The 20,349-nt window shown below is 39.6% G+C and overlaps 1 protein-coding gene across 6 annotated transcripts in view; it reads right to left on the bottom strand.

Moving 5' to 3' along the window:
- The window catches only part of UNC13B (unc-13 homolog B), an 837,582-nt gene that overhangs the window by 116,556 nt on the left and 700,677 nt on the right, over window positions 1-20,349 (bottom strand). For all 6 annotated transcript variants that reach the window (XM_033936000.1, XM_033936018.1, XM_033936037.1 and 3 more), the window contains one exon: window positions 3,776-3,864. In XM_033936000.1, the coding sequence (XP_033791891.1) occupies window positions 3,776-3,864 (89 nt within the window). The remainder of the gene's footprint in view (window positions 1-3,775; window positions 3,865-20,349) is intronic.

The raw sequence follows: 20,349 nt of genomic DNA on the forward strand, positions 1-20,349 counted from the left end.
AGTAGAAGATATTTTCCCTCTCCTCCGCCAAGATAGGTAAGACCTGTCCATCAAGCCCAGTAGCCTGTTCTCACAGTAGCCAATCCAGGTCACTAGTACCTGGCCAAAACCCAAAGAGTAGCAATATTCCATGCTACCAATCCAGGGCAGGAAAACAAATCTCCCCTAACCCCAAAAAGAAGGGTGAAGGGAAGAGACAGCTCGAACAATAAACTACCACATAAATTTTGTAAGGGTGAACGGGAAGCCCTCAATCACAAAGCTTGTAATGGGGACTCGCCCCTAATGCACCAGCTGTCACATACATGCACTCAAAGGGGTGTTATCTGTGAAACATCCCCGAGCTAACCCATAATTAATCAAACGTGTTAACTAATGCACAAACCAGTGTGCTAATAGTGCAAAATATAATGAGATAACAAAAAATAAATACAGAAATTTTTAGGGCTATCTCTGCCCCTCTTCCGAGGGTACAGGAGCGTCCAAAGTCAGCCAAGCAGGCACAAGCATGAGCTAAACAGACTACTGGAGGTACTTAGCTTCTCCGTAGTGATGTAGATGTAGCCAGCCGAGATTGAGCTTATCCAACGGGGCTCTGTTTCGAGGGTGAAACCCCCTTCCTCAGGAACTGGCTATGCTGTCGTTAATAGCTCTCGAGCACCAGCCAAAGATGAAAGCAAAGTTGAAAATGGTGCTCGAGAGCTATTAGCGACAGCATAGCCGGTTCCTGAGGAAGGGGGTTTCACCCTAGTTGTCACCCTCGAAACGGAGCCCCGTTGGATAAGCTCAATCTAGCTGGTTACATCTAAATCACTATTCTACTTTACGGAGAGGGTGGTGGATGGCTGGAATGCGCTCCCGAGAGAGGTGGTGGAGAGGAAAATGGTGACTGAGTTCAAAGAAGTATGGGATGAACACAGAGGATCTAGAATCAGAAATTAAATGTTGAACCAAGGCCAGTACTGGGCAGACTTGCATGGTCTGTGTCTGTATATGGCCGTTTGGGGGAGGATGGGCTGGAGAGGGCTTCAATGGCTGGGAGGGTTTAGATGGGCTGGAGTAGGTTTTAACGGAGATTTCGGCAGTTGTAACCCAAGCAGAACTATGTTACTATGAAGCGGTCCAGAAGAGGGTGACGAAAATGATAGGAGGCTTGCACCAGAAGATGTATGAGGAAAGACTGGAAGCCCTGAATATGTATACCATAGAGGAAAGGAGGGACAGGGGAGATGATTCAGACGTTCAAATACTTTAAGGGTATTAACATAGAACAAAATCTTTTCCAGAGAAAGGAAAATGGTAAAACCAGAGGACATAATTTGAGGTTGAGGGTTGGTAGATTCAAGAGCAATGTTAGGAAATTCTACTTTACGGAGAGGGTAGTGGATGCCTGGAATGCGCTCCTGAGAGAGGTGGTGGAGAGGAAAATGGTGACTGAGTTCAAAGAAGCGTGGGATGAACACAGAGGATCTAGAATCAGAAATAATATTAAATATTGAACTAAGGCCAGTACTGGGCAGACTTGTACGGTCTGTGTGTCTGTATATGGCCGTTTGGAAGAGGATGGGCTGGGGAAGGCTTCAATGGCTGCGAGTGTAGATGGGAAGGAGTCGGTTTTGACGGAGATTTTGGCAGTTGGAACCCAAGCACAGTACCGGGTAGAGCTTTGGATTCTTGCCCATAAATAGCTAAGAAGGAAAAATTTAAAAAAGTTAAATTGAATCAAGTTGGGCAGACTGGATGGACCATTCGGGTCTTTATCTTCCATCATCTACTATGTTACACATTTTGGAATCCTAGATGGAGTTTAGGACAGACGCTTAGCGTGGAGCTCTTACCTACATCAGACCTCTACTTTCGCTGACCATTACCTTTCTGCCTGATGACTTTTGTTTCTTCTAGTGGGCATGGGGAAGCGGAAAGGAAGCACCTGGCCACCTCCAACAGCGACCAAGAACTCCAGGGGTTTGATTCAAACAACTATAGTTTGAAGAACTGCACACCAGACAAAGGAGACATACCCAACTTTGGGAAAGCCTTAGTTTTGATCGGGTTTCTCTAAGCCTGATCCAGGGGCAGCCTCCTCTCCAACCCGGAAAAGATAGCCCCAGTAAGAGAGTGGCAACACAGTCCTCCTAAGAGGGAAGGAAGGCAGTTGCTTAGCCTTAGAGAAACAGTGTCAGGAAAATCAGTGGTTGAAGAGGCTCCCGCTGGGGCCCAGACATTAGCACTCAACACAGAGGCTGGAGAGATCTTAACTTCCGTGAGAGAGAACGAGCAATTTGAAGAGTTAGTAAAGCCTGCAATAGTCCATATGGACGAACTGTGGAGAGCTATTGAAATCATGAACTTCAATCTCAGAAAAGCAGTAACTATGGTAAGAAATGATTGTGCTTCTATCAATTCCCAGGTAAACATCCATGGAGAAATGTTACAAAAACAAGGTGAGAGTATAAAGACATGAAGAACAGATTAAACAAATTAAGATCTTAGAAGTGGAAATTGTTAAGAGTCTTTATTCAGAAAAAGTTGGAATTTATGGAAAATAAACAGAGGAAGAATAACCTGAAACTGTTAAACTTTCTTAAATCTCCAATTGTTCCAGCAGTGGAAATGGTTCAGAGATATTTGAAAGAAATCTTAATACCAACGCCGATAATAAGAGTTCAGTATATTTCTCAGAAGTAAGCAAACTAATTCTACTTCCACAGGAGTAGTGGGAGTAGAAGGTGGTGAACTGAACTTGACTAACTTTCTGGAAAATTTACTGGAAGAAATAACTGAAAGGACTACTCTCATAGTAACATTTGCTTTGGAATTTGATAGGGATTTAATTCTTTAGACTTATATCAGACATATGAATGAAAAATTTTTCGGTTCAACATTACGTTCATTTCCTGACATATCTCATGTGACACAGAAAAGAAGAAAGGACTTTTTGGCCAAGGGTCCAATATAGCTTGGTGGTTCCTTTGTATTGACATTTCCTGTCAGATTTGTTCTCCAATGCTGTCCTTTTGGTAACTATTAATTCTTCTTTTCTTGGGTCCTAAATGTTGTGGACTAAATAATTAATTATAATTTTCTAGACTGTTTTGGTACATAAGAACATAAGAATAGCCTTACTGGGTCAGACTAATGGTCCATCAAGCACAGTAGCCCGTTCTCATGGTGGCCAATCCAGGCCACTAGTATCTGGTCAAAACCCAGAGTATAAACATTCCATGCTACCGATCCAGGAAAGCAGAGGCTTCCCCCATGTCTTAATAACAGACTATAGACTGTGAATTTGTCCAAACCTTTATTACGTGGATGTTTTAATTTCTAAATCAGTATGCAAGTAAAGCTTGCTTATTTATATTTTGAAAATTAATAAACAAAATAAAAAAAGAGTGATAAATCACCTGGACCAGATGGCATACATCCCAGGGTACTGAAAGAACTCAAACATGCAATTGCTGATCTGTTGTTAGTGATCTGTATAGGTGTTCTTCTTCACTGTGCCCATTAGTGATCTATAACCTGTCGCTAAGTTACCTGCTTAGACTATAAGTTATTGTGGTTAAGGGCTTAAGCAGTAAGCTGCCCGGAACATAATTTAGAAAAATGGGACAAATTAAAAAACTTAAATTTTAATGATTATGTCCCTTGGATTTTCCTTGCATCCTCAGTTTCCCATGGAAATGCTCTCTCTCTCATATCATTTGGTAACATTTCATTCAAACAGGAAAATTCATTTTAGAGCGACAGAATTCCTCAATTTCAATCTACATACCTGTTACCAAAAACTGTGCTGAGTTCATCTAAAACATTGTTCAGTTTGACTTGAAGCTCCTTCAGAGCATCACTGGCTTCAGGATCCAGCTGCAAACACAGACACACAGTTTACCTGGTGGTTGTCATAAAACTGTCCTAAATTCTGTGTTTAATTATAACAGGATGGACAGTTCTTCGACTTTCAAATGCTTCTATCTATCGTATTAATAAGAACTAACAATAACTTTGGAGGCTTTTCCACACATGGTCATCTGAGTTGTGGAATAATCTCTCGATGGAGATCAAGTCTGAGTAAAGATTTACTAAATTTTTAGAAAAAGGTAAAAACTTTCTGAACATGCTTTTAAGGCAAATAGGCTTGTGCAGAAAGGAGAGGCTATTACTATTTCACATTGAGCTTGATTACATCTGCCAGCTGGATTATTGCTGGGGGAGACTGGGCCTTTAATAAATCATGCCTTTTAAAATATAAGATCTGGTTCCTTGATGAAACAGGGTCAAAATAGGCGCCTTTTAAAAATACTTATCTAACTTGAGAGGTTGTACATAGTTCCAGGTAAAAGTTAAGACAGAACACAAATGAATGCCAAAGACTACCAGCACAGTTATTTGTTCCATTGGCATATCCCAGTGGTTCCCAACCCTGTCCTGGAGGAACACCAGGCCAATTGGGTTTTCAGGCTAGCCCTAATGAATATGCATGAAGAAAATTTGCATGCCTATCACTTCTATCATATGCAAATCTCTCTCATGCATATTCATTAGGGCTAGCCTGAAAACCCGATTGGCCTGGTGTTCCTCCAGGACAGGGTTGGGAATCACTGGCATATCCCATGAATCCCACTGTAACCATTGCTCTTGTGGCTTCCAATACTTATTACATTACATTAGAGATCTTTTAAAAGTTAAAGGTAAATATAATGACATTTCTTCTAAATTGATAAGGAAAGATTTGTTTTCCCAGCAAGCATTGTATTAGGGAAATTCAAATAAGGCGGGAAGAATGCTGGCAAATTATCTTAAGGCGAAAAAAAGGAAAACAAAATTAGTTGCCATTAAAGATGAGAATGGTGAAACTTACCGTATTTTCACGCAAATAACGCGCACCCGTATATAACGCGCACACGGGTATAGCGCGCAGAAATCACGATGATATGTACAAAAACTTTGGTATACCGCGCTCACGGGTATACCGCGCATGCTGCCCGACGCTCCTTTCGCCCGCCCTGACTTTCCGTGCGCTGTCCCGACTCTCCGTTCACCCCCCCTGACTTCCGTGCACTGTCCCCCCTTGAAGGTCTGTCCCCATCCTGAAAGCCTGATGCCCCCCCCCCGACGTCCGATACATCCCTCCCCCCGAAGGACCGCCGATTCCCCAACAATATCGGGCCAGGAGGGAGCCCAAATCCTCCTGGCCACGGCGACCCCCTAACCCCACCCCGCACTACATTACGGGCAGGAGGGATCCCAGGCCCTCCTGCCCTCGACGCAAACCCCCCTCCCCCCAACGACCGCCCCACCCCAAGAACCTCCGACCGCCCCCCCAGCCGACCCGCGACCCCCCTGGCGACCCCCACGACCCCCCCACCCCCCTTCCCCGTACCTTTGGTAGTTGGGCCAGAAGGGAGCCCAAACCCTCCTGGCCACGGCGACCCCCTAACCCCACCCCGCACTACATTACGGGCAGGAGGGATCCCAGGCCCTCCTGCCCTCGACGCAAACCCCCCTCCCCCCCCAACGACCGCCCCCCCCAAGAACCTCCGACCGCCCCCCCAGCCGACCCGCGACCCCCCTGGCGACCCCCACGACCCCCCCACCCCCCTTCCCCGTACCTTTGGTAGTTGGCCGGACAGACGGGAGCCAAACCCGCCTGTCCGGCAGGCAGCCAACGAAGGAATGAGGCCGGATTGGCCCATCCATCCTAAAGCTCCGCCTACTGGTGGGGCCTAAGGCGCGTGGGCCAATCAGAATACTGATTTTTTATTATATCATCTAAAATACGAATACCTGCTGTCATCCAGTTTTTCCAGATTATTTTGAAACCGCCTATTTTGATCTTGGGGTTTAACCAAATCGTTTGAGTTGTTGATTTACTAATTGGAATAGGAGTTAGATTACTTATATATCTTAAAGTTTTCCATGTATCCATGAATATTTTATGTTCTTTGTATAGCCTTGGCATTTTGATACTAACTACATGACTGAGACGTAAAGGAAACATGAGTCTCCATTCAAGCCAGAACCAATCTGGAATATTATCAGTGGGCTCTGGGAGGATCCAATACATACCTTGACGTAAAATATAGGCTTGATGATACCTATAGAAGTTGGGAAAATTTACCCCTCCCTCCGCAATTGGTCTTTATAATGTCACTAAAGCAATTCTGGGATTTTTCCCAAGCCAAATAAATTTTGTCAATACCTTATTTAACTTTGTATAAAAAGAATCTTGAAAGAAAACTGGTATCATTCCCATTTGGTAACAAACTACAGGTAAGATCATCATTTTAACTGTTTGTACTCTTCCCCACCAAGATAAATGTAAAGGATTCCATTGTTCACACATCTCTGTCACTTTTTGTAATAAACATTTTTCATTAATTTTCATTGTGTCTTCTAAATCTTTTGAAATCCAAATTCCAAGATATTTAATAGTATCCTCCTTCCAAACAAAAGAGAATGTATTAAATAAACCTTTTGTACAGTGTACATTTAATGGAAGTATTTCTGATTTATTCCAATTTATCTTATATCCTGAAAACTTTCCGAATTTATCAATTAGTTCAAGCAATGGTGGATTCTGGATTCCTCAAATATAATAATAAATCATCAGCATAAGCTGATATTTTGTATTCTCTATCTGAATGAGGTATACCTTGTATTTCCTTTACTTGTTGGATTGCTAATATTAAGGGTTCTAAAACTATATCAAACAGTAAAGGAGACAAGGGACATCCTTGTCTAACTCCTCTCTGTAGATTAAATTTTTCTGAAAATGTATTATTTATATATAATCTAGCAGAGGGGGAGCTATATAATGTTTGTATCATTTGTATGAATCCAGGACTTATACCAAACCATTCCATAGCCTGATATATAAATGTCCATTCTATTCTATAAAAGGCCTTTTCTGCATCTAAAGAAACAGCAAAAGTAGGCTCATTCATTTTCTTTGTTAAGTATAACATATGGAATGCTAATCTGGTATTATGAGATGAATGTCTTTGAGCAACGAATCCTGTTTGAGGCATACCTATAATATGGGGAAGAGCATTAGCCAATCTTAATGCAAGTATTTTTGCTAATATTTTTCCATCTACATTTATTAAAGATATTGGCCTATAGTTTGAAACCAATGTGGAATCTTTATTTGGCTTTGGTAAAACAATAATTAAAGATTCTGCTATAGTGCCATTTATACTTCCTTTATTAAGTTGATATTGAAAAAGATTTAATAAATAGGGTAATAATAAATTTTGAAATGTTTTATAAAATTCCACTGTATATCCATCACCACCTGGAGCGGATCCAACTCTAAGGGATTTCAAAGCTGTTTCTAATTCTTTTAATGATATTGGCTCTTCCATACTTCGTTTTATATGTTCAGGAACTTTTGGACCCTCTAACATTTTCAGAAATTCTAAACCATCTTTTTCTTTATTTAAATAAGTCTCGGAAGTATAAAGAGATTTATGAAATTTTAGAAATTGTTTTAAGATAGGTTCAATTTGTGTTAATGTGTCACCTTTTTCATCTTTTATAGCAATTATTTTTTATTTCTTTTTTTTCGCTTTGAGATAATTTGCCAATATTCTTCCCGACTTATTTGAGTTTCCATAATACAATGCCTGCTGGGAGAATAAATCTTTTCTTATCATCTTTGATGAGAATTCATTGTATTTTACTTTAAGTTTTAATAATTCTTGTTGTATAGAATATTCCCATTTTTCTATTAATTTTGATTCTAAAATTTTTATTTCTGTTTCCAAATTAGAAAATTGTTTTCTATTTTGTTTATTAAGATAAGCTGAATAAGAAATAATTTGTCCTCTTATTGATACCTTAAAAGCATCCCATAATATTTCCCTAGAGATCTCATCTTTATCATTCATTTGAAAATAATCTTTCATTTTTGTTTGAAAATTCTCACAGAATATTGGATCAGCAAGCAATGTATTATCAAATTTCCATATTGGTCTATTTGTATTTTGATCTGTGATTTTAATTTCAATCCACACTCCACCATGATCAGATAATATGATTGGATCAATGGCAGCTTGTGTTACTTGATGTGCTAGGTGTTTTGATATAAATATATAATCTATTCTTGAAAAAGAATTATGAACATGAGAACAGAAAGAAAATTCCTGTCCATTAAAATGAAGTATTCGCCAAATATCTGTCAAATTAACAAGTTTGTACCAAATTATCTAGTCCCATCGATTTCATATATCTACTTGGGTTTTTGTCTAATAAAGGATCCATAACAGCATTAAAATCCCCAGCTACTATTAGATTTGAAGTAGCCAGTGGTAAGATCAGTTGTTGAAGAGTCTTAAAAAATTCATTTTGTTTTGAATTAGGGGCATATATATTAAACAACGTCATGGTTGTATTTCCCATGCATATTTCCACTTTTACCCATCTGCCATGAACATCTGATTCTTTTAATTTAAATAAAGCTGAGCATTTTTTATTCACTAGAATAGCAACACCTGCTTTTTTCCCTATGGCTGGTGAATAAAAACAATGCTTTATCCAACCACCTGTCAACTTATTAGATTCAATGTTTGAAAGGTGGGTCTCTTGTATGCAACATATATCTGCATTTTGCCTTTTTAAGAACAGTAATGCTTTTTTCCTTTTTATAACATGATTTAGACCATTAACATTCAAAGATATTATTTTAAGAGACATTTATAATTATAATTTTTATAATATATTTTCTATATAATGATATATAATGTTTTTTATTAATATATTTTCCCAATATACTTAATAAATTATAATTTCCTTTTATTATTTCTATATCTCCTTTATATCTTTCTTTCCCATTCCCTCCCTTATCCCTATTTCCCTCCCTCCCCCCCCCCCTTATTAAATACGATTACTTGGGTACGCAAGATGAGGTTAGGTTAAAATAACTCCCCCAAGCTAAGTTAAAATATTCTTTATTTACTACTAATAATTTATCTCCCTTTATCTAATATATTTCCTATATATCTAGCAAATATATATTTTCTTATATAAATTTTATATAAAAAGTTAATGTATTTAAATCTATATAAGAAAATATTATCTTATCTTTTGATAAATCTATATAAGATTTATCAATGAGATTTACAATCTTGCATATATTTATCAAGAATCAACTTTACATTCATTATATTGATATCTAATATTATTATTATTTTAATAATACTAAGTGGATCATGAAGTGGAGTCTGTGTGTCTTAAAATGTCTTTATATAGGTATGTTTGTTGCAATCAGTCTATTTTCAACCTTTATTCCAATTTGTGTTGTGAGGAAGAGATTTAGGTAAAATTCCCAGTTGTAAGACTCCTAGATTCTTTTCTTTTCTCCAATTTCTGTCCCCAAAAACGTTTTTGTGTTGCCTATTCAATTCAACCTTGTAGGATTCAGTATTTCTCTTTCATTGTTTCTGCTAAATATTCCAAGATATTCATCATTCCCTTAAGAGAGCAAGTAATGAAGATGTTTCCTGACTAGAGAATTGATTTTATTTTTGTCAGTATTGAGGACAGCCCGTCAGTCAAAGTGCCAGAGAAATAAAAGCGCTGAATAACTTTGAAGCTAGTTCAGTATTCGAGAAGGAGAAAATCAGTTACACCTTACATACAGCACAGTCTTTTTGGATTTATTCTGTGTTATTCCATACTGAATCTCCTCTCTTTCATAACAAACTTAGCAACATTTTAGAATCAGAGAGGAGTTATTAATTAGTTTTTATGAACTCCTATCATTACATATTTAGCTCGTCGTGAAAAGGTTGTCCGTGGAAGGCGACGCTTCTCCCTGGGACTCTTAATTTACAAAAGTACATCGTCCCCTGTCACCTCTATGTTCTCCAAATCTATCTAAAGAGAGTAAGCGGTCTGCCTCAATAGTAAGCATCACTCGATATATATAATTCACTGTTTCTTACATATAAGGAGAAGGTGGGGTGTAGGAATTAATTAAAGTTTGAAATATAATCTGCAGAAAGACTTTTAAGAGATAGAATCAAAACGGAAGCACTTCCTTTTACAGGATATTCTCTCTGTCGACCAATCTCTTTTTGTTTTGTATTTTGTAACTCCCCAGCAGCGTGATTGGAGATTTTTCCTGTCCATCAATCACATTTCTGTTTGTATATAACCACTCCCATATTTAGTTACCATATTTACTTCTCTGTAAATTTTTCATTCGGATCTCCATTTAATCCACGTTTTCTTCTGTAAGTATATTTTCTTCAAAATGTTTATAAACTTTCCTTTAAAAAGTATAAGTTTATGTACTTTTATAAAGTTTGTTTTATTTCTTTTATTTCCTTCATAGAATGTTGGTTTTGTATAGTTCCATGTGTGTGCTGCAGCACATGTAGTTTCAGTCCGTTGTTTTTTGAATCCACTTCAAAGTTCTAGATTTTAACTGTAAGTCATATTATTAATAAAATCAATTCTTATATGGTGAATATTTTAGTAAAGTATTAATAGATTTATACATACTCATTTTTCTCATTAGGATTTCCATTAAGATGTTTAGGATGTCATGGGTTGTTCATATTGGTCCAGAAATTCTTGTAGTTTTGTTGGATCTGTAAAATTCTGAGTTTTATTTGCAATAGTGATCTTCATTATTGCTGGATAAAGGAGCCCATATCTAGCCCCTAAAGATTTCAGTTGTGGTCTCATATCTAAAAATTTTTTCCTTTTTAATGCAGTTTCCCTCGCAAAATCAGGGACAATATGTATTTTTGAATCTTGACATTTGAGATTTTTATTTTCTTTAGCTAATTGACAAATTTCCAGCGCTTGTTGATGTCTCAGTAGTTTGAATATTAATGTCCTTGGTCCAGTTTGTGAAGTTTTCCTTTGTGTTGGTATCCGGTGTGCCCTTTCGATTTCCAGTGGTGTTTTAAATTTTAATGGTAGCACTTTAGGTAGAAAGTGTTCCAAAAAAGTAATAGGATTATTTTTTTCTACCCCTTCCGGTATTCCTATTATTCTTAAATTATTTCTTCTTTCACGGTTCCGGCTGTCTTCAAGGTCTTTTTAAATTTCTTCTACCTCTTTCCATATGATTTTGTTTTGTCTTGCGTTCAGATTAAGTTGTTCAAAGTTATCCTCTATTAGGTTTATTCTGTTTTCCGTCACTTCCACTCTTTTAGTTAATGCTGCTGCATCTTCAATAGCTTTTTGTAGTTTTTTGTTGCTGTCCAGAACAATTTCTTTAATTTGTCTTAATTCTTCCATTACATCGAGGTTGTCATCTGATGGCAGTGGAGCTTTTGAAGGAGTGATGCTTGGCTCCGGTTTTGATCGTTTATTACTTCCTGTACCGGATCCTCCTGCTCCTAAATCGCTTTTGTTCTGTTTGCTAGACGTCATTGTCTTTCAATATTTAGATATTTTTCTTTTGAATTTTGATTTTTTTTTGTAGTAATTTCAAAATTATAGCTTTTGAGTATGGAGCTATTCGTTTACCCGACCATCGGAATGCGCGTCCAAGCCACGCCCCCTTTGAGACTTATTTAGATAAAGAAAAACATGGTTTAGAATTTTTGAAGTTATTAGAGGGTCCAAAAGTTCCTGAATATATAAAATGAAATTTGGAAGAGCCAATATCCTTAAAAGAATTAGGAATAGCTTTGAAGTCCCTTAGAGTTGGATCTGCTCCAAGTGGAGATGGTTACACGGTAGAGTTTTATAAATCATTTCAAAACATCATATTGCCCTATTTATTAAATTTATATCAGACTCAACTAAATAAGGGTTGTATTACAGGCACTATGGCAGAATCTTTAACTATAGTTTTGCCTAAGCCAAATAAGGATCCCACTTTGGTTTCAAATTATAGGCCTATTTCTTTAATCAATGTAGATGGTAAAATTTTAGCTAAGACTTTAGCTTTAAGATTGGCTAAAGCTCTCCCTTTCATTATAGGTATGCATCAAACAGGATTCGTTGCTCAAAGACATTCCTCTCATAATACTAAACTGGCATTCCATATACTGTATTTGACAAAAGCCATAAATGATCTGGCCTTTTCTGTTTCTTTGGATGCAGAGAAGGCCTTTGATCGAGTGGAATGGACCTTCATGTATCAGGCGATGGAATGGTTTGGTATAGGTTCAGGATTTATACAAATAATACAAGCGTTGTATAGCTCCCCTGCTGCTAGATTGTATATTAATACTTTTTCAGAACGTTTTATTTTGCAAAGGGGGGTTAGACAAGGTTGTCCCTTGTATCCTTTGCTTTTTGATATTGTTTTGGAACCCTTATTGTTAGCTATTCAACAGGTGAAGGAGATACAGGGTATTCCACGTTCAGATAGAGGGTATAAAGTATCGGCATATGCGGATGAAATATTGCTTTATTTGAGAAATCCGGAAACAACCATTCCATGCTTGCTTGAATTGATTGAGAAATTTGGAAAATTTTCAGGTTATAAGATAAATTGAAATAAATCAGAAGTTCTTCCACTAAATGTACATTGTACAAAAGGTTTATTTGATCCATTTTCTTTTATTTGGAAGGAAGATGGTTTAAAATACTTAGGAATTTGGATTGCAAAAACAGTGGAAGATACAATGAAAATTAATGAAAAAAGTTTTATTACAGAAGGTTACAGAAATGTGTGAGCAATGGAATCCTTTACATTCATCCTGGTGGGGGAGAGTACAAACTGTTAAAATGATGATTTTTACCTGTAGTTTGTTACCAAATGGGGATGATACCAATTTTCTTTCTGGGGTCTTTTTATAAAAAATTGAATAGGGTTCTAACAAAATTTATTTGGCTAGGTAAAATTCCTAGAATTGCTTTAGTGTCTTTGCAAAGACCAATTGTGGAGGGTGGGGTAAATTTTCCAAATTTTTATAGGTATCATCAGGCCTATATTCTGTGTCAAGGTATGTATTGGATCCTCAGAGCCCCATTGATAATATACCAGATTGGTTTTGGCTTGAATGGAGACTCATGTTTCCTTTGCGTCTTGGTCATGTTATTAGTATCCAAATGCCAAGGTTATATAAAGAACATAAAATATTTGTTGATAACTGGAAAACTTTAAGGTATATAAGTATTTTCACGTAGATAACGCGCACCCATGTAAAACGTGCACACGGGTATAGCGCGCGGGAAACCGACATATATGTAAAAACTTTTTTGTATACCGCACATGCTGCCTGACTCTCCTGTCGCCGCCCGACTCTCCTTTCGCCCGCCCCGACTCTCCTCTCCCCCTTGAAGTCCTGTCCCCACCCTGAAAGCCTGATGCCCCCCCCGACGTCCGATTCACCCCCACGCAGGACCACTCGCACCCCCACCCCGAAGGACCGCTCGCACACACCCGCACCCCCACCCCGAAGGACCGCTCGCACGCACTCCCACCCGCACCCCCACCCTGAAGGACCGCTCGCACCCCTACAGCCTCCCGACCCCCCCATCATGTAGAAGCTCCTACCGGTGTCCTGCTGCTTCCTCTTGGCGGTCCTGGCCCTTCTGTGAGCCCTGCGCCTGCGCTGCTTCCTCTTCTGGCGGTCCCGCCCTTTCTCTGACGTCAAGCCCTCTTGCCCTGCCGACTCCCCGACACGATCGGGGCAAGAGGGAGCTCAAGCCCTCTTGCCCCAGCCAACCGCGGCACCACCGACACGATCGGGGCAAGAGGGAGCTCAAGCCCTCTTGCCCCGCCGACTCCCCGACAATATCAGGCCAGGAGGGAGCCCAAGTCCTCCTGGCCCTGGCGACCCCCCCCCTGCTAGTTGTTCGGGCCAGGAGGGAGCCCAAACCCTCCTGGCCACGGCGACCCCTTACCCCCACTACATTACGGGCAGGAGGGATCCCAGGCCCTCCTGCCCTCGACGCAAACCTCCCTCCCCCCAACGACCGCCCCCCCAGCCGACCCGCGACCCCCCTGGCCGACACCCCCACCCCCCTTCCCCGTACCTTTGTGTAGTTGGCCGGACAGACTGGAGCCAAACCCGCCTGTCCGGCAGGCAGCCAATGACAGAATGAGGCCAGATTGGCCCATCCGTCCCAAAGCTCCGCCTACTGGTCGGGCCTAAGGCGCCTGGGCCAATCAGAATAGGCCCGGGAACTTTAGGTCCCTCCTGGGGCGGGGCCTTGGGCACATGGTCGGGTTGGGCCCATGTGCCTCAGGCCCCGCCCCCAGGAGGGACCTAAGGCTCCCGGGCCTATTCTGATTGGCCCAGGTGCCTTAGGCCCCACCAGTAGGCGGTGCTTTGGGACGGATGGGCCAATCCGGCCTCATTCCGTCGTTGGCTGCCTGCCGGACAGGCGGGTTTGGCTCCCGTCTGTCCGGCCAACTACACAAAGGTACGGGGAAGGGGGGTGGGGGTCGGCCAGGGGGGTTGCGGGTCGGCTGGGGGGGCAGTCGGAGGTTCTTGGGGGGGGGATGGTCATTGGGGGGAGGGGGGTTTGCGTCGAGGGCAGGAGGGCCTGGGATCCCTCCTGCCCGTAATGTAATGCGGGGTGGGGGTAGGGGGTCGCCGTGGCCAGGAGGGTTTGGGCTCCCTCCTGGCCCGAACAACTAGCGAGGGGGGGGTCGCCAGGGCCAGGAGGACTTGGGCTCCCTCCTGGCCCGAACAACTAGCGGGGGGGAGGGGTCGCCAGAGCCAGGAGGGCTTGGCCTCCTTCCTGGCCCGATATTGTCGGGGAGTTGGGGAGTCGGCGGGGCAAGAGGGCTTGGGCTCCCTTTTGCCCCGATTGTGTCAGGGAGTCAGGGGGGGCAAGAGGCCTTGAGCTCCCTCTTACCCCGATCGTGTCGGGGGTGCCGCGGTTGGCTGGGGCAAGAGGGCTTGAGCTCCCTCTTGCCCCGATCGTGTCGGGGAGTCGGCGGAGCAAGAGGGCTTGATGTCAGAGAAAGGGCGGGACCGCCAGAAGAAGCAGCGCAGGTGCAGGGCTCACAGAAGGGCCGTGACCGCCAAGAGGAAGCAGCAGGACACCGGTAGGAGCTTCTACATGATGGGGGGGGGTCGGGAGTCTGTGGGGGTGCGAGCGGTCCTTCAGGGTGGGAGTGCGTGCGAGCGGTCCTTCGGGGTGGGGGTGCGGTGCGTGCGAGCGGTCCATCGGGGTGGGGGTGCGAGCGGTCCTGCGGGGGGGTGAATTGGATGTCGGGGGGGGGGAACTATGTAAAAAAATTTTTGTACAACGCGCTCACGCGTATAACACGCAAGGTTATGCATGGTTTGTAAAAACCGTGTATAACACGCGCGTTATATGCGTGAAAATACGGTAGTCTGACTCCTATTCCAATAAATAAATCAACAACAAACGATTTGGCTAAACCCCAAGATCAAAATTGGCGGTTTTAAAATCATCTGGAAGCATTGGATGATGGCAGGAATCCGTACTTTAGAGGATGTAATATCTAATGGCAAACTGCTTGAGTTTTCACAATTGCAACATAAATTTGGTTTAAATAAATCGCAATATTTTAGATGGTTGCAATTGAAGCAGGCCATTCAGGCGGGGTTCGAAAGAGCTTAATAATTATCATAGCCTGGAATTCTTGTGTTTTCAGATGGACTCTATGGGTCACCAGGCCGCAATGTGGTATAAATTAATATCTGGATTTGTAAATAAAAAACTAAAATATGGTCTTGGAGACATTTGGAGCATTGAGATTAAGCATCAGATTACAGCATCTCAATGGCCACGACTTTGGTCTTGGTGGTTAAGATGTACAGTTTCAGCATCTATGAGACAAACATGGTTTTTTTCTTTTGCATAGAGCTTTTTGGACCCCTGTTCGTTTACAAAAACTTGATAGCTCTAAGTCTAATAGATGCTGGCACTGTCATCTTGAGGCGGGGACATTAGATCATCTTTTATTTTATTGTCCATTCATATTATTATTTTGGAAATCAATTTGGCCTCAAATAAATAGGATGTTGGATAATCCAGTAGCCTTGACTTATGATACTATTTTATTCGGCACAGCAATGAGAGCAAAGAGTCAAATTTCTTCAAATAATAACAAACTTATTTATATTGACTGGAGTAGCAGTTCTTTTTTTTTTTTAATTCTTTATTCATTTTCTAATTCACAACAAGTGTACAGTAAATATCAAACAATTAGAATACAATATCACTTGAAAATCTACCATATCATACAACAAAAAGATATAACCCCCACCCCCCTCCCACTTCCATATATAACAAAAAATGTACCACATGAGTAGCAGTTCAACAAATAACATACAACTGGAAAAATTATGACATTTAAATTACAACTTCTGGTGGAATTCCGTATGCCATATATACAAAATGAAGCGTACATTTGCAACACAGAGGTTATTTTGGTAAGTTTCAGAAGATCTGGGACCATTAACAGAATTCTGTAATGAATGATACCATTTTCCCATAAGTTATTTGTTAAGAGGGGATGTGGGTGGGTATTATTTTAATCATCTCACAATATATATGAATTTATTAATATATTTTGTTGTATTTGTATGGAATTTTTTAAGGGGAAGGGAGAGGATTGGTGGGTTTGTAGCTTGTTTGCTCTGCTCATCTCTGCCGCCGCGAGCTGCCGGACTCCTCCCCCCAATCAGGTCAGCGCATGTGCTATTTAACAAGACCCTTTGCGGCGCACGCCGCAAAGGCGCGCACCTTCGGCGCGCGCCGAAGGAGCGCGCAAAAGGAGCAGGGCCTGCTCCTTTGTTCGCTCCTTCGGTCGCCTCCCGAGGGCGCCTCCAAAAACCATCGTTCTAGTATCTCTTCAATACGGCCAGCTCTTAATGTCACACGCATTACTCACACAGCTCTGATATTTCTTTTCCTCTCTTTTCATATTTCAAAGCTTCTCATTCAAACAAAAGAACCCATAAATATGGATCATCAACAAATTCAAGTTCAATTAAATAATAGACCTACTTTTTATAAACCCCCCAGATCAATCCCATGTACAATCCTACCTATTCCTACCTTCTTTCCTCTTTCAACTGATTTAACGCTAAAAACTATCCTATCTCCTCAAACATTCAACCATACCAAATCCTCAAATTTAAAATTAGGATTAATCAACACAAGATCACTCAAATCCAAATATCACCTCATTAAAGATGCCATTCTCCAACAAAACTTACAGATTCTTTGTATTACTGAAACATGGTTATCTGACGGAGAGGAAGCCTATCTTTCTTTTTGCTGTCCCCCTAATTATGATTTTATATGGAACCACCGCCATAAACGTAAAGGCGGTGGACTAGCCATAATCTTCCTTAAAGATCTAATTAAACCTCAGGATCAATCTGTTATTAATTCCACTATTGAATACCTCCATGTCAAAATAAATTCTACAAAAAATGACCTTCTTCTACTATATATCCCCCCTCCAATAGACTACTCAAAATTATCATTATTTCATAACTTACTCTTTGAATTTTGCTCAACCGCCAATTGTCCAATCATACTGGGTGATTTTAATATCCATTTTGATAATTACAATAACCCACAAACCTTAGATACTATCAAGCTTTTCAACGATCTAGACCTGCAAATATTGATACACGAACCTACTCACCAAGCCAAACATATACTAGATATGATTCTAATTCCTTCCTCTCAATCGATATCCCACTCTATCCCAAATATTCTCTCAGTTCCTTGGTCTGATCATTGTCTGATCTCATTAAATCTTCATTTCCCCCAGCAACTGATATCAAACCATTCTTCCAAAACTAAAACATTCTCATACAGGGATTTTTCTCAATTAGAAAGTTCTGATATTTCATCTAAATTCAGCCCTTCCATCATTATTCCGTCATTTGAAACTATCGACGATCAACTTCAATATTGGAACTCAAACTTAGAATCCATATTAAATACTAAAATACCATTAATCACTAAAACGATAATCACCAGAAAACTAAAAAATCCGTGGTATTCTAAAAAACTATCTCTAATAAAAACTCAACTCCGAGCTGCAGAAAGGAAATGGCGTTCTTCTAAAACCCCTACCAATCTCCAAAAATTTAAGGATACTTCTCTTTACTATAAAAAGGAAATTACTCAGGCAAAAAAATCTTACTATAATAACAAAATCCAAAAGGCCAAAAATACTGCCGTCCTTTTTAATATTCTAAAATCGGTAAATCCGGAAAAAAATAAAAATACATCTAAGCAAAAATCATTATTAAAATCACAAGATCTCGCAGATTTTTTCTGCCAAAAGATAGCCAAAATAAGACAAAAATTCTCAATTAACACATCTATCTCATCGGCTTTTGAAATCTCAACCACAAACAACTTTATTCCAACAGCCAAATGTACAAACTTCAGAATTCCAACCATAAACGACATCGAAAGACATCTTAAATCAATCAACTTAAAAGGTTCTTCTACAGAACTTATTCCGCCGTTTTATCTAAAGAAATTTTTTTCTTATTTTGGTCCTTTTATTCAATCGATCATACAAAAAAGTTTCTCTTCTGCGACTGTCCCTACCATTTGGAAAACCTCTATTGTCACACCATTATTAAAAAACTTCAAATCAAGTCTAGATGACTCATCCAATTACCGCCCCATTTCAAACTTACCATTCCTAATGAAACTGACTGAAAAACTAGTTTTTGAACAGCTTTCAGAATTCATCGAATCCTCTAACGCATTACATCCCAACCAAACAGGCTTTCGAAAACATCATAGCACTGAATATTCTATGATCGGTCTCGTCACAAATATTCACTACTTTCTTGACCATCATAAATCTGTAGCTCTCTTTTCTCTAGACCTATCCGCAGCTTTCGATACCATAGATCATGAAATTCTTCTCAATCATCTGCAATCATTAGGGATAGAAGGTCAAGTCTTACAATGGTTAACATCTTTTCTGTCGGATCGTTTCTCGCGAGTCAAATTCAATGATTCCTATTCTCAAAACTTCTCTTTATCTTCTGGAGTTCCACAAGGATCAATATTATCTCCACTTCTATTTAACATTTTTCTATCCCCGCTTATCACCATGTCACAGTCACTAGGATTTACAACTTTTTCATACGCTGATGACATTCAGCTCATGCACCCTTTCAACCCAGAAAACGCAGAAGAAATAAAAATTATCAATGATAAATTAGAAAAAATGAATAACTGGTTAAACAATAACAAACTGGTCTTGAATATCCAAAAAACAAAAACTATGCTGTTCACTTGGAAGGGAGATATATTTCAAAACATACCATTCACACTTGATAACACTCCTATAGAATCGGTATCAAAGCTGAAAATCCTTGGTGTAATAATAGATGTAGATCTATCATTTCATGACCATATCAGCGAAATAGTTAAATCATGCTTTTACAGATTACGGCTCTTACGTTCAATTTCTACTTTCTTAGATGCTAAATCACTCAATATTTTAGTTCACTCTCTTATCATCTCTAAATTGGACTACTGTAATTCTCTCCTAATCAACATAACTCAAAAAGAAAATAGACGTCTCCAAATCATCCAAAACACATCAGTCAAATTAATTCACAATGCAAAGAAATTTGACCATGTTACCCCTTTATTAATCAAATCACATTGGCTTCCCATAACTCATCGAATTACCTTTAAAATTTTATTTTTGGTTTACAAAACGGTGAGCTTCAACGAACCTCAATATATTGCAAAAATGATTGTCCCATACAAATCCTCTCGTTCGTTAAGATCCTCTTCATTACAATTGCTCTCAATCCCTTCGCTAAGAATCATAGGTACAAGACGAAATGATATATTTTCTGTGAAAGCCCCTACATTGTGGAACTCCCTTCCTAATTATATTAAAAACGAAACAGACCTTGTCACGTTTAAGAAAATTTTAAAAACATATCTATTTCAAGACGCATTCGATTCATAAAACATAACATTTTAGGTTTTCACATTCTTCTTATATCATCTTAACCCATTACTACCCAATGTGCTTTCCTTTTGATGTTAATTTCTAACATAAAACAAAATTGTAACTTTTCCCCTTCCTTCCCACCCCTTCTTGTTAGTCCAATATTGTCTGTCTTTTAATTGACTTTTGTAAACTAAATGTATTACCACAATCTGATGGTTTTTATACTGTACATCGCTTAGATATTGCTATAAGCGATTCATCAAATAAAGATTAAACTTGAAACTTGAAACTTCACAATTTTAGTAATAATTGTTATACATATTTGCATTACATACTTTTTCAAATATTATAATACATGAATATAGAATGATATGTTGTATTTACAGTGATGCATGAAGGAATATCAAGTGTGTATTTTATGAGATTGTATAACTTTATATGATACACTTGTTGTATTATGAAAAATAAATAAAAAATTTAAAACCAAACCAAAA

The sequence above is a fragment of the Geotrypetes seraphini genome, chromosome 1 (genome assembly GCF_902459505.1).
Source record: "Geotrypetes seraphini chromosome 1, aGeoSer1.1, whole genome shotgun sequence".
Lineage (NCBI taxonomy): Eukaryota > Metazoa > Chordata > Amphibia > Gymnophiona > Dermophiidae > Geotrypetes > Geotrypetes seraphini.